Below are 14579 nucleotides of genomic sequence, written 5' to 3'. Positions count from 1 at the left end.
ACCTCCCCTCTTCCATTCTCAACAATTTAATACCCCCACAGATCTAACTTCCACAATACACAATTCAGAATAACCGAGTTTGGGCTCATTTCAATCAGCCCCGCGAGCCCAACCTCCCTAATCACCTCCCCCTCCCCCCCCCCCCTCTTTTGGAACAACTCGGCGAATATCGGACGCAGAGTACCCGAGTTTGGACTCCCTGCAATCGCGCCGAGTAGCCCAGTAATCCTGCACCCATACCCTCCCCCCCCCTTCTAATCACCCACCCCCCACCCTAACATTTTCCTTACTGTGCGCTTGGGGACGCCTCGGCACGAGTGATCGACACTCGGCCCGGGCAGTCATTTTTAAAGACCCCATTGACGACACCCCCCCCCACCCTATCTCCCCTTCCAATAATATCCCATACACCTATCCTAATATACCCGAGTGGGGACTCATTTCAATCAGCCCAAAGTGCCCCACAATACCTGACCCCCCACTGACCCCCCACATTTGACCCCCGACCCCCCTGACCCCCCATTGACCCCCCACCCCAAATTTGACCCCCAACCTCCCCTGACCCCCCCCCCTGACCCCCCATTGACCCCCCACCCCAAATTTGACCCCCAACCCCTGACCCCCTGACCCCCATTGACCCCCACCTCAAATTTGACCCCCAACCTCCCCTGACCCCCTGACCCCCACTGACCCCCACCCCAAATTTGATCCCCAACCTCCCCTGACCCCCTGACCCCCATTGACCCCCACCCCAAATTTGACCCCCAACCTCCCCTGACCCCCTGACCCCCATTGACCCCCACCCCAAATTTGACCCCTAACCCCCTGACCTCCCCTGACCCCCATTGACCCCCATCCCAAATTTGACCCCCAACCTCCCCTGACCCCCTGACCCCCATTGACCCCCACCCCAAATTTGACCCCCTAACCCCCCTGACCTCCCCTGACCCCCCATTGACCCCCCAACCCAAATTTGACCCACAACCTCCCCTGAACCCCCCCTGACCCCCCATTGACCCCCCACCCCAAATTTGACCTGTAACCTCCCCTGACCTCCCCTGACCCCCCATTGACCCCCCATCCCAAATTTGACCCCCAACCTCCCCTGACCCCCCCTGACCCCCCATCGACCCCCCACCCCTAATTTGATCCCCAACCTTCCCCTACTCTCTGCCCACCAACTTGCCTAATCCTCTCAACCTCTCTGATATTAAACCTAGTCGCGCCTTCGGCCTGTAGCCCAGGCCAAGGCGGTTACCTTATAAACTTATCAAAATGACCTCCCGCACCGCTTCAACTGAAGTGCTGAGCGACAGTGAATTTGTTGATGCCCATAACGACGACAACCCCATCAACGAAAACTCCAATAAACCCAAATCTATACACGACTACCTACAAGACATACAAACACTTACACACAAAATCACTACCACAATCAACGCCGGGAAGAGTGTAACTGCTGAAAATAAGAAGGCTATAGTACAGTACGCTGCGGACATCAAAGGTATCGCAAAACAAATTCATACACTTGATGAAGCCAACACAACCCTTACAAACATCAAAGAGGACATAAAAGTTACCATTAGGGAGGAGATTTCCAAAACCAAGTTGAACACAAATTCAGACCCAGACACTAAACCCCCCACTAATACCAGAAAGTCCTACGCTGCTGTGGCAAAAATCCAAAACAGTAACAACAACAAGGGGAAAAAACCGATTCCAAAACCTGTAACTAAACCCGCACTTATCGTCGCCTCCTCTGACGCTGAAACAACATCTAAAGACGTACTGGTAAACGTCAGGAAAGAGATAACCTTCAGGGGAACTGGCTACGCCCCCGCCACAATAAACACCGTGACCAAAAAAAAAAAAAAAAAAAAAAAAAAAAAAAAAAAAAAAAAAAACAACAAAAAAAACGTCTGCAATACACCAGAGACTGAAATCAACATCAGATTCATCCGCGACAACAAAAATAGCAAGCTATATAACGCCGCCCTTATCACCACCCCACATATCTGGCAGGCCCTGATAGCACTAGAAAGAGTCAACATCGAGTATCAAAGAGTACACCTTGAGAACCTATCTCCCTTCACCCAGTGCTTTGCCTGCCTGCAGTTCGGGCACACCCAGAGCAGGTGCACGGCAAAGAAAACACCCTGCCGCTTCTGCGCCTCAGAGGAACATCAATCTAAAGATTGCCCAAACAAACAGAACCCAATAGCAGCTAAGTGTCATAACTGCCACAGTAACAACAACAAGTACAAACAAAACACTGACACTGCGCACTTTGCTACATCAAACCAGTGCCCAGTAGTCAAAAAACTCCGAAACGAAATACTGGCCAGGGTAGACTATGGCCAATAAATGTGGCCCCCATCACCTCACCATAGTACAACAAAATCTAGATAGATGTTATAACGCCACACAAGAATTATCATTGTACATTCACAACAACAACATAGATATAGGTATCCTTCAGGAACCATACGTCGGAAACTCCACTACCGTCAAGAACATCCCAGACTACAATATATACCAGTTTCCTGATAGTACACAAACTGAAGCAGCAGTCAAAGCCGCCATCATTGTGAAAAAGAAGCTTGGCTCCACCATAGGAATAAGCCAACATTCGACCACCAACCTTTCCACAGTACAACTAAAGATCAATGGCAAAAACATCCACATCACCAGCGCATATGTCGAACCCAACAATGACACCTACGACACATTGAACAAACTCGATAGCTATCTAAGGGAAACACGTGACATACCACATCTTATTGGTGGAGACTTCAACGGATGGAACACGATGTGGGGATCCTCTAAAAACAACAAAAGAGGCAATGAGCTAATCAACATGTTTGTCAGCAACGACTTAGCCATCTGCAACACTGGTAACTCCCCCACATTCTCAACAATCACACACGGAACAAGTCGCCAATCTATCATCGACCTCACACTCGCCAGCGAAAGTTTAGCTTGCAGAATAAACCAATGGACAGTGGACACAAGTAAGGCAGTATGCCCATCATCACAACACCATGCAATCCAATACCGACTCGAACTCCATCAGCTGCCACCTAAGAATAAAACACAAACTACATTTAAATACCACACCAAGGATGCTGACTGGGATAGCTTTGCACACCAGCTCAACATCAACATGAACCGAGCCAACCTCACCGATGCGACCATCATAAACACCCTCAATAAAGACCAACTTGAAACATACATCCATAAAATCACCAAGACCATACAAGACACCTGCGATAAAAAACTACCAACTAAAAGCAAGTATCGGACACACGCACCCTGGTGGACGGAAGAGCTGGAGCAGCTCAAATTACAACTTATCCAACTCCACCACGAAATCAGCAAGCACAAACACAGAGGGTTACCCCTTGATGCACTAATTAATGAAAGGGATGAAAAGGCCAAAGAATATTCCACCACCATCCGCAGCACATCCACCGCACACTTCAGAGAATTCTGTAATCGACAAGGAAAGGAAAACGTATGGTCACTCACTAACAGACTCTTAAAGAACGCCCCAGCACCAAAGCCACCAGCCACAATGCGCATCGACGGCAAACACACCACTAGTGCCCAAAGCACGGCAGCAGCACTTCTTAACAAATTCTTCCCGGACGATACTGCGGACAATATGGCACAGGCTGACATCAGAAACACCACACACACTGCACCGAACACAACAGACGATCCCCCATTCACGGAAAATGAAGTTATTGCTTGCCTTCAAACCATGAACCCTAATCGCGCACCAGGAACAGATCACCTAACGTCTGACATCTGCCTGACGTTCGCCCAGACCTTCCCTACTATCATCACGGGAATAATGAACAGATGCCTCGAACTGGAATATTTCCCGAACACCTGGAAAACTGCCTTCATCAAAATAATCCCGAAACCCAACAAAACCGACTACACGGACATGGCCTCCTTTCGACCCATCGGACTAATTAACGTGCTCGGTAAAACACTAGAAAAACTCATAGCCAAAAGAATAACCTACCACTTGGGAATAACTGAATCAATGAACCCGCGACAATTCGGCTTCAAAGAGCAGAAATCGACAATTGAAGCACTACACACAGCAATCGGTATCATCAACACTGCCAAGAAGACCAAAAAGCAAACACTGGCAGTATCCCTGGACATACAGGCCGCCTTCGACAATGCTTGGTGGCCTGCACTTCTCAACAGACTCCGTAAAACCAACTGTCCCAGAAATATATACCTACTTATCAATAACTACATAAACAACCGACACGTACGCATGCACTTCGCAGACTCTGAAGCCACAAAGCTGATGACTCGCGGATGTATCCAGGGATCTGTCCTCGGCCCACTTATCTGGAACCTCATATTAGATGATCTTTTGGAAACTGAGCTACCTGACGGATGCTACATTCAGGCCTATGCTGATGATGTACTCATGATTGCACAGAGCAACACCGTTAACAACCTTGAGACCATAACCAACACAGCACTCAACAAAATATATACATGGGGACAAGAGGTGAAACTCCGCTTTGGCCCCTCCAAGACCCAGATGGTAGCGTTCACACCCAAGGCCAAAAACGCTTGCATACAAATGCACGGCCAAACAATCAAATTTCAAGATGAATTGAAACTCCTTGGAGTAATTATCGATAAGAAACTTACGTTCATCAAACACATCCACCATGCAACGAGCAAGGCCTACAAGATATACAACAGCCTCTGTAAATTCATACGCCCCACCTGGGGAATACACTCGGAGAACGTGCGCATAATATACAAACACGTAATACAACCAATTATAACATATGCAGCAGGTATATGGCATACAGCCACCAACTATAAACACGTCAGAATGAAACTTAAATCGTTCCAAAGGGGCTTCGCCATAAAGGCTATTCGCGGATTCCGTACCATCTCTGGCACTGCGGCAATAGCGCTTGCCGCCTTTACACCATTACACATCAAAATAAACGAGGTGGCATCTGTCGAAACCGCCAAACTCACCGCGCGAGCCACGCAACTACCCGAAGATATCACTCTCGAGCGACCCTCTGCACCACATGAGCTGCTGCACCCATCGGAAAGGGTCCACCTGGACATACCTAGTGCAACTACACAACAGGACACGACCCAGTTCTACACCCCCGGAGTGACCACCAGGATATACACTGACGGTAGTAAGCAGGATGGTCTGGTGGGCGCCGCCTTAGTCATATACTCTCCGAATAACGACACGAAGGTTAAGAAATATAAACTTCACGACACCTGCTCTGTATACCAGGCGGAACTGCTGGCCATCGCTGAAGCCTGCAGCTGGATTGACCAACATCATACACCTGACACAACAATCTTCACTGACTCCATGAGCGCCACTCAGGAAATATCTAACCCTAACAGCACCAACCCTTTCGTGGTTCATATCCACAAAATGTATCGTCAAGCCATTAAACACAGTAGGAAAATCACTTTTGTGTGGGTCAAAGCCCACGTAGGCATTGACGGCAATGAAGCGGCGGATGTCGCTGCGAAAGCAACTGCCACACATGCAGCCTACAAACATACACAATTCCCCATAAGTCTTATACGGTACATGGCCAAACAGAACAGTCGCCTCGAAAGTGACACAACATATGCAACTGGCGAAAAAGGCCAGTATACACGAAACCTACTACCGAACACTGACGCTATCAACAAGCTGCGCGCGGCCATTGAGATTGATTTCCCGTGGACCCAAGTCCTCACTGGCCACGGGTACTGCCGTCAATATTTACACAGATTCAAAATCAGTGACACGGACAAATGCCCGTGCGACCCACACACTACCCAAACTTTTGCACACCTTATACAAAAATGCCCCCGCTTCGCCGCTTCCAGGCATAAACATGAAGTCATGTGTCACCATCACGATGTTGAGGAATACAATATCGATCAACTAATTGAAAACGCAAACTGCATTAAGACATACAGCACACTTATACATGACATTGTATACCAACTTAAGGGTATAACACTCCACAACCCGCGGTACAAGACGGACTTTCACAACTTTGAATTCACTGCCGTCACCACGATAACACTGTACATATTCTTCTTTTCATTTGTAAGTACTTGGGTTAACTAATTAATAATCCAAGAATACCACTGCACTAGTGTTGAGAACACTGCTGTGTGTACCCACTGTAACTCTGTAATGTAAAGTTATAATTGGTATATTGTAATTGTACGCTCACGAATGGCCTTTTGGAAATGTAGCATGTAGCTGCAACTAATAATTAACTGGTAAAAAAACATTTTTATTCAATTGAAAACATCATTGTATTAGCGTTAAGAACACTGGCGTATGTAAGTATGTAACAATATTGATGTAAAACAAAAAATTAGAATAAGTATATTGTGATCACGAATAACCTTTGTAACGTAGCATAAGAATATAGCAAATGTAACTATAAATAGGGAAAAACGCACATACCCATGTATACACACACGCACACACATAGAACAAAATAAACCCGAACACTCTTCTGGGGATCTGCAGAGGGGACGGGCCATAACATGAAAATGCCAAAGCCCGTCACCCCTTGCAGATTTCCCCAACATCTACTCTTAGCTGCATGAACCATGCACCACACTTAACAGCGATACCACTCCCAACAGTCAGTAAAACACAAACTATCCTTCCCCCTCCCTTCTCCTTGGTCCCCAATCCCAACTTCCCTGTGACCCTGCTGTCGTTAAGCCGGATGAGCCCAGTATCCCATTCGCGGGGCTCATTCGGTGTTGACGGCAGGAGTACACCCCCCCAAAAAAAAAAAAAACCTAACCTAACCTAACCTAACCTTTTTTTTTTTCGCGGAGAAAGTGCCTTATGACTACCGCCCAGCCTTCGTGGGGGGCGACTGAGCGGTTATGTTGGGGTCTCCGTGCCTTACGACCCGACGTTGCGCCGCCCGGAATTGATGTAGACCTTCGGGCGACCGCCGGGCCGAGTCCCTAACCTATGTACAACGCACGGCATACCAACTAAAACTCCGCGGTGGCCCTCTTCGGCGCATTAGGGACGGCTGCAGGCTTCCTCTGACGTTTGTCTAAGACTACAACTGCAGCCGCCCCTGCGCGATGCCGCCTAGTGCGGCCCGTCTCCTATTATGGGGGGGGCTCAGAAGCCCCCGCGCACCGAAGGACGCCCTCGGCGTCTACGGCAGCATGAGGCCAACTGCACACTGCCGTCCATCCCGGGGGTCAACCGAAAATTGTGCAAGAGCGCACAAGAATGCACTAGGGCGGACAGCCCCTGCTGCCCGCCGACGACCCCCATCGTGGCCCCTATTAGTCGCCTTTTACGACAGGCAGGGGATACCGTGGTGGAATTCTCCAAACGCCCCCAATCCACAGGGCGGGAGACGCCGGTCAGTCGTCCACCCGGCGCCTCCTACGTCTCCTCTGGCGGCGAGAGGGATCCTCCCTCTCCCGATCCCTCTCGGCACCCTCCTTCTGCGAGATGACCACCTCGCAGAAGTGGGCCACCTCACGCCATGACCTCTCGCTGCCGACCATGGAAGCGACCACGGCCGGCAGCGAGAGATCTCCTCCGACGACTGATCTGAGAGCGCTGCGCTCTTCGTCCCAGGCTGGACACAACGCCAAAGTGTGTTGAGCCGTATCCAGCGAGCAGTTGTCACAATGGTGACACACGGCCGACACCTCCGTACCAACGATCCGGCACAGATACTCACCGAAGCAGCCATGCCCGGTGAGGTACCTGTCGTCAACCGAAAAGAATTGCCGCACCGTGGCGCCTGTCCAGCCACTCGGCAAAGACAGGCCGCACTGCCACGACGGTCCGGAGCCCCGCTGACGGGGCCTCCAGCCTGAGACGCCACTCCTCCACGGCGGCTCGCCGTGAGGGAGAACCCTCATGGCCTCAACCTCCTTCGGGGCCGGACGCTGCCCGCGACTGAACGCCTCCTCCCGCCAGTGGAATACCTCTGACAGGGCTCTGGCGTCCAGATCCCAGGGCAGGAATCCGGCCAAAAGACAAGCCGCCTCGAACGAGACCGTGCGGTACGCCCTGATCGCCCGCTGCGCCACTACGCGCTGCGGAGCCCGCAAGAACGACAGAACGCTCCCCCAGGGCGTCAACCCAAACAAGGAGCTGCCGTACAGTGCCATGGACCGCACGACCCCGTGGTACAACCTTCGGCAAGGGATACCAGGACCTTCCAAGTTGGGCAGCAGGCTTGAAAGAGCGCCCGCTGCCCTGGACAACTTTGTCCGCAACTTTTCAAAATGGGCGCGGAATTCCCACCGGCTGTCCAAAATCAGACCTAAATACTTCATAGTTTTGCCGATGGGAATCCGCACCCCCTCAACCTCGATGTGGGCACCGGCCGGTGGCCCTCGCCGAGCCCGTGAAAACAAATGGCCTCGGTCTTCTCGAGGGCCACCTTCAAACCTAAACGCCTGATTCGGCTCACTACGTGGCCGGTACCCACCACCGCCAGGATCGCGGCGTCCTGGAAGGTCTTAGACGTCGCCGTGACCAACGTGTCATCCGCGTAACACGTCACGTCGACGCCCCAGAGATTGGCACCACGGAGCACCCAGTCGTACCCGATGTTCCACAAGAGAGGCCTAGAACCGACCCCTGTGGGACACCGCACGACATCGCTCTTCGGTGCCACCCGTCGGCGCCCGGATACACCACGTACCTGTCGAGGAGAGGTACGCGCGCACCAGACGCCTGAGATAGGGCGGCACCACGTGGTACCGCAGTGCTTCATTGATGCATGGCCGGGGGGGCGAATTAAAAGCGTTAGAAATGTCTAACGAGACGGCGATAATCACCATTCCCCTGGCCACTGCTTCCTCCGCCTGCGACTTGACCCGCAGAATCGCGTGGACAGTTGAGCGTCCACTCCTAAAACCAAACTGTTTGTCGGCCAAATTTGGACCGACCCTCTCGAATGCTCGACGAGGCGCGCGTGTATAATACGCTCAAAAGTTTGGCGACCTCGTCGAGCAGCACGATGGGCCGGTAAGGCCGACAGCGACATCTGCGGGTCTCCCCTCTTTCTTAAGCAGGACGAGCTTCCCGGTCTTCCACCGCGCCGGGAAGACGCCCTGCACCATACAGGCGGAGAATAGGCTACGGAGCCGCGGCCCCAGGTACTCGAGGGCTAGCACCCAGGCTTTCCGGGGATGCCGTCGAGACCCGGGGCGGTGTTTTGCCCGCAGCCGAAACACTGCCGCCCGCATTTCCGCGGGCGAAACCTCTGGGATATCCCTTGCCGAAAACGACGATGACGCCACTTCCGGTGGCGCCATCCGATGGAGAATGTATCCTCGGTGGCCGGGAACAAGGCCGCGGCAACGTTGGCCAAGTTCTGGCCGGAGACTCTCGCGACAGCAGGGGCGCCGCCGGACGAAGCTTGTTCATGACGAGCTTGTATGGGCGCCCCCACGGGTCCGCGTCGAGAGTCTCCACAAACTCCACTACGATGCCGCGACCTTGGCCCTGTGCACGGCCACCCGCAGCGCTCTCTTCGCCTCTTTATAGAGGCCGTAGAGCTACCGCTCCCGGTCTTCATGGTCTCGTGCGCGAATACGGCGGCGGCGATGCCTGGCGTATCGGCGGCGCGCAGCCACGCAAGACGCGCGCAACTGCGCTAACTCCGCCGACCACCAGTACACCTCCCGCCGCGGAGGACGACGGAGCGCCGGGGCATGGCGGCGTCGCAAACGTCCGACATTGCCACCCCGAACCACTCCGCCTCCTGCTCGACCCTCACCGGACCCTCCGGCTCGGGGAGCCACGAGACAGCCAGAGCGGCCAGCTCTAGAGGCCTCCTTGTCGAGGCGCCTTAATGCCCACCGCGGGCCGTCCTGACCAGGGGCACTCGGTCCACCACTGGGCTGGTTACGTTGACTCGTGGGCGCGGCGACATCGAACCTTATATATCGATGATCCGATAGTGTCTCCGCGTCCACGAGGACCCTCCAGCCACGGACACGACGTGCGACGACGGGGCACCCAAACGACAAATCAACGATTGACCCGCCGTTGTGCCGCACGCACGTGTCCACCGACCCCTGTTCAGAACGGCCAGGCCGACGGAGATCGCCCATTCCTCCAGGACCTCACCGCGAGCGTCGGTCGCCGGCGAACCACTAAACCGCGGATTTCGCGTTGAAGTCACCGGCGACGATCGTCGGGTGAGGTTAGCCCTACTCAACCAGGGCCCCCAACCGAACAAGGAAAAGATTCGAACTCGGCCAGGGGGGTCTGTTGGGGGGAGAAATAAACTCAACTATCCACAATTCCCCAACAGAGCCGCGACGCATCCCAGGCCCTTCTCGACTTTTGCGAAGGGCGGGGAGCCAGCACCCTGGGTGATTATGGCCACCGACCCGTCGATGTCCCCTACCCAGTTATCTCGGGGCGGGACAAAATACGGTTCGGCGACCACGGCCACTTGCACCGACCACTGCGCCAGGCTTTGGGACAACAGGTCCTGGGCGCGGGCGCAGTGGTTGATGTTCGCCTGGAGGAAACTTAGGTCCATTATTGATGGACGATCTCCTCAACATCCATCTCGGCCAGCTGCACTTGTTGCGGTGGGCTCGCCGCCTGCGGCTGGGACAGAACCTCAGCGGCAGGCGGTCTCCTACGTGGGCGACGCCGTGATTTGCGGGAGGGAGGAGGCAGAACACGCCTTCCCCAATTCGATGCCCGGCAGGTTTGCCATTAGCGGCACACAGGGTGCAGTTCGGCGTCTCTTGGCACTCCCGGGCCTTGTGTCCCGGCTTTCCGCAGCGATAGCATAGTCCGCTGCGGTCTGTGGGGCAGTCGCACACGTTCCTAACGTGACCCTGCTCGAGGCAGCGGTAACACCGCATAGGGCGCGCCTCGAGCACGGTCACCCTGGCTACGACCCATCCTATTTTCACGCGGGCCGCCTTTATTTTCTTCGCCGCCCTAGTGGGCACTTTGGCCCAGACGGCTCCCATGCCCGACCTGTCTGGTCGAATCTGCCCCACTTTAATTGACTCCGCAGCGCACTCTCCGGCACTGCAGAGGGCCGCCTGGACCGTCTCTGAGGTGGCCGCGAAGTCCAGCCCCGAGATACGCAGCTCCGAGCACTTTGTAGGCCGGGACACGATAACGTCCTCGGTCGCGAAACATTCCCTCAGCCTGGCGGCTAGGGCATCCGGCCTTCTGTTCCGATTCGGCTCCTGGGACCTCGTAAAGCATGGCCCCCGTTGCCGCGTATTTCGGTTTGAACCTGTCATATTGGGGCCACTAAGGTCCACTCGCTGTTGGGCGTTTGTTAGCACCCCAGCGTAGGTAAGGCCTTTCTCAATGGCCGCAGGTGTCAGCGAGATGGTGACTGCGGCTGACTTCGGCGGCCGGAGCTTCGGCTCGGGGCGTTTTGCCGGTTGCCGCGGCGCCGGGGGTTCTAGTCGCGCTGGTCTTGTTCTTTTTCCGGTTTACGACCTCAGTCCACGGTGCCTCCATTTGGGGCCGGAGCTGGCGGCAATGGGCGGGGTTCCGGAGGGCGGTGCCGTCTTCTTAACGCCCTTTTGGGGCTTGGGGCCCGACGCTGTTTTGTTATTTGCAGCGGTCTTCGCCTGCTTTCTCTTGGTGGCAGGCTGCGCTGGGCTGCTAGCCGCCGCCGTGGAGGGCCCAGCGATGTCTTGCAGCGGCGCGCTGGATGGTCCGACCACGGGAGCGGGGGGGTTGGGTGAGCGGANNCTGTTTTCTTGCCTTTCCCTTTCTCCTTCTTGGTCTTGGGCTGCGGGCCTCCCACCAGTCCCCTGTCACGGGGAGTTGTATATCCCCGGGGGTGGATTTTCTCTTCGCTTCATGTGCGAGAGGTGGTCTCTGAGCTGGCCCCATCAGTGCGGACTCTAGTCGGGCCTGCACCCTTGCCTCCACCATGGCCAGCATCTCCTCCGTGGTGGTCCTGGAGTTGTTTGACGCTTCCAGGTCCTCGAGCCGACGGCGGAGGGAGGAGTTTTCCTCTTCTAGCCGCTTTACGCTCTCCTCCAGGCGCTCGCTGTTTTCGCGCCACTTCTTTCTCTCCTCTTCCAGACGGGCAATGGCGGCCGACTCTGGTTGCTGTACGTACCGAGTGATAAGATTAATTACCCGGTTGAGCGCCTTTTGTGACGTGCCCTTTAGATTTCCGGACTTTCTCACAATTGCCCGCACAATTTGCCCGCACTGAATCAGGTCCTCCTTAAGGACGGGTAGGTCATCGTCCGTGTCGGTTCTGGGAGGGAGCGGCGACTTCACGTAACGCAGCCGCTCCTCCAGCTCCTCTTCGGCCCTCTTTCGCGCCTCTTCCCTTTTCAGCCTGTCCCGTTCTTGTTGGGCCTTCTTTATCCCGACGTATTTTCCAGTCGTGGGAGCGTGGAACGCCCTCTCCCTCGACCGTCAGTTGTTGGCGCCTTGGGTGGCGGCTCGTCGGTGTCACTCGATAGAAGCGAGCAGTTGTCTATGGACTGGGAGTGTCTCCTCCAGAGCCTTCTGCTCCGGACAGAGGAGACACTCAGGCTTGACTCGAGTCCATTTCCAATTCTTCCGGCCTAGATGATGTTCCGGCCTCCACTACCATGAGCCCGTCGCCCATGCTCTTCTCCACCTCATCACCGTCGTTGGGCTTGCGCCCTCCGACCTCCGCCTCTCAGTCGGAACCGGAGTAGGCAAACGCGTCAAAAGCGAATTTGGGGTTTTTAAAATTGATGGATTCCATTTTGAGTCCCACGAGTATGGGGAAAGGGTGGTCCGCCCAGGCAGTGCCCCTGTACCTGGGTAAGCCTAGCGTAACCCGCACAGAGTGTCGGCCGGTACTCTGGCGGGGGTCGCACTCGAGACCGAACTGCCCATCGGCCATGCATCCCCTCGCGGTGCGCCGCCGCTTGGGATTCGGGGTGATTTTTTATAGAGGTTTTCTTCCTCGCGGTCCAGGCGGTTAAGCCAAGACCCTCGGTCCAGTGGGAGCGCGAGACATATCCACAGACCTCCACACCAGATTACGATCTGCGACGGCGACAATGGGAGAGAGAATCCCCCCCACTGCCTGCTCGGGGCGGGATGAGCGCACACCGAGCCCGTCGACACCCCCGGGACAGAACCGGGATATTTTGGGGTAGCCGTTGCCTTACGACCCGACAAATTAGCGGCCCGGAAACCACGGGCGGCGGTCGGGTAGTCCTAACCCTAACAAACTAGTCCCTACGCAACGACACCAACTAAAACTCCGCGTTGACCCTCTTCGGCGCATAGGGACGACTGCGTGCTACCTCGTGACACCAGGTCCGAGTTTCGTCCGCAGCCGCCCCTGCGCGGTGCCGCCTTGCGGCCCGTCTCCTAAATGGGGCTCCTAAGCCCCCGCGCACCGAAGGACGCTCTCAGCGTCAGCGGCAGCGTGAGGTCAACACCACACTGCCGCCCATCCCGGGGTCAACCGAGAGGTGTGCGATGAACGCACTACACGCACTGAAAAGTGCGCGCGCACTAGGACGGACAGCCTGCCTGCCCGCCGACGACCCCTTCGTGGCCCCTATTAGTCGCCTCTTACGACAGGCAGGGGTTTACCGTGGTGGTATTCTCCAAACGCCCCATTCCACAGGGCGGGAGACGCCGGTCAGTCGTCCACCCGGCGCCTCCTACGTCTCCTCTGACGGCGGGAGGGATCGGCCGTTCCCGATCCCTCTCGGCACTCTCCTTCTGCGAGAGAACCACCTCACAGAAGTGGGCCACCGCACGCCAGGCCTCCCGACTGTCGACCATGGACGCGACCACAGCCGGCAGCGAGAGGTCTCCTCCGACGACTGACACGAGAGCGCTGCGCTCATTTGAAGCTGGGCAAGACTCCAACGTATGTTGGGCCGTATCCCGCGGGCAGTTGTCACAATGGTGACACACGGCGCTTATCTCCGTCCCTGCTATCTGACACAGGTACTCCCCGAAGCACCCATGCCCGGTGAGCACCTGTGTCCAATCTAAAGATGCCGCGCCGTGGCGCCTAGTCCAGCTCCCTGTGCAAAGACAGGACGCACTGCCGCGACGGCCCGAAGCCCTTGACGGGGCCTCCAGCCTGAGACGCCACTCCTCCACGGCGGCTCGCCGTAAGGAGGCCCTTTGGCCTCCACCTCCTTCAGGGCCGGACGCTGCCCATTCCTGAACGCCTCCCTCCAATGGAATGTATCGGAGAGAGCCTTGGCGTCCAGATCCCAGGGCAGGAATCCGGCCAAAAGATAGCCGCCTCGAACGAGACCGTGCGATACGCCCGTATGGCCCGCTGCGCAATGACCCGCTGCGGGCCCGCAGAGCGCGGCAGAACGCTCCCCTAGGGCGTCCAGCCCAGACCAGGCTACCGTATAGTGCTATGGATCGCACGACCCCGTGGTATAACCTTCGACAAGGGATATTTGGACCTTCCAGGTTGGGCAGCAGGCTGGAAGAGCGCCCGCCGCCCTGGTCAACTTTGGCCTTAAGCTATAAAAATGGGCGCTGAACTCCCACCGGCTATCAAAAATCAAACCTAAAT

The 14579-nt window shown here is 55.4% G+C and overlaps 1 protein-coding gene across 1 annotated transcript; it reads left to right on the top strand.

Moving 5' to 3' along the window:
• The first annotated feature begins 1275 nt into the window (after positions 1-1275).
• Positions 1276-6145, top strand: LOC115449059 (putative 115 kDa protein in type-1 retrotransposable element R1DM). The gene is made up of 3 exons (XM_037445677.1): positions 1276-1791; positions 2023-2346; positions 2480-6145. Exons 1-3 carry the CDS (start codon positions 1276-1278, stop codon positions 6143-6145), a joined length of 4506 nt encoding a protein of 1501 aa, XP_037301574.1.
• The last annotated feature ends 8434 nt before the right edge of the window (positions 6146-14579 follow it).

This window comes from Manduca sexta, unplaced genomic scaffold, assembly GCF_014839805.1.
Source record: "Manduca sexta isolate Smith_Timp_Sample1 unplaced genomic scaffold, JHU_Msex_v1.0 HiC_scaffold_1948, whole genome shotgun sequence".
In the NCBI taxonomy this organism is placed as follows: domain Eukaryota; kingdom Metazoa; phylum Arthropoda; class Insecta; order Lepidoptera; family Sphingidae; genus Manduca; species Manduca sexta.
The sequence above is the reverse complement of the archived record's forward strand: the minus strand, read 5'-3'. Positions and strand labels throughout refer to the sequence as shown.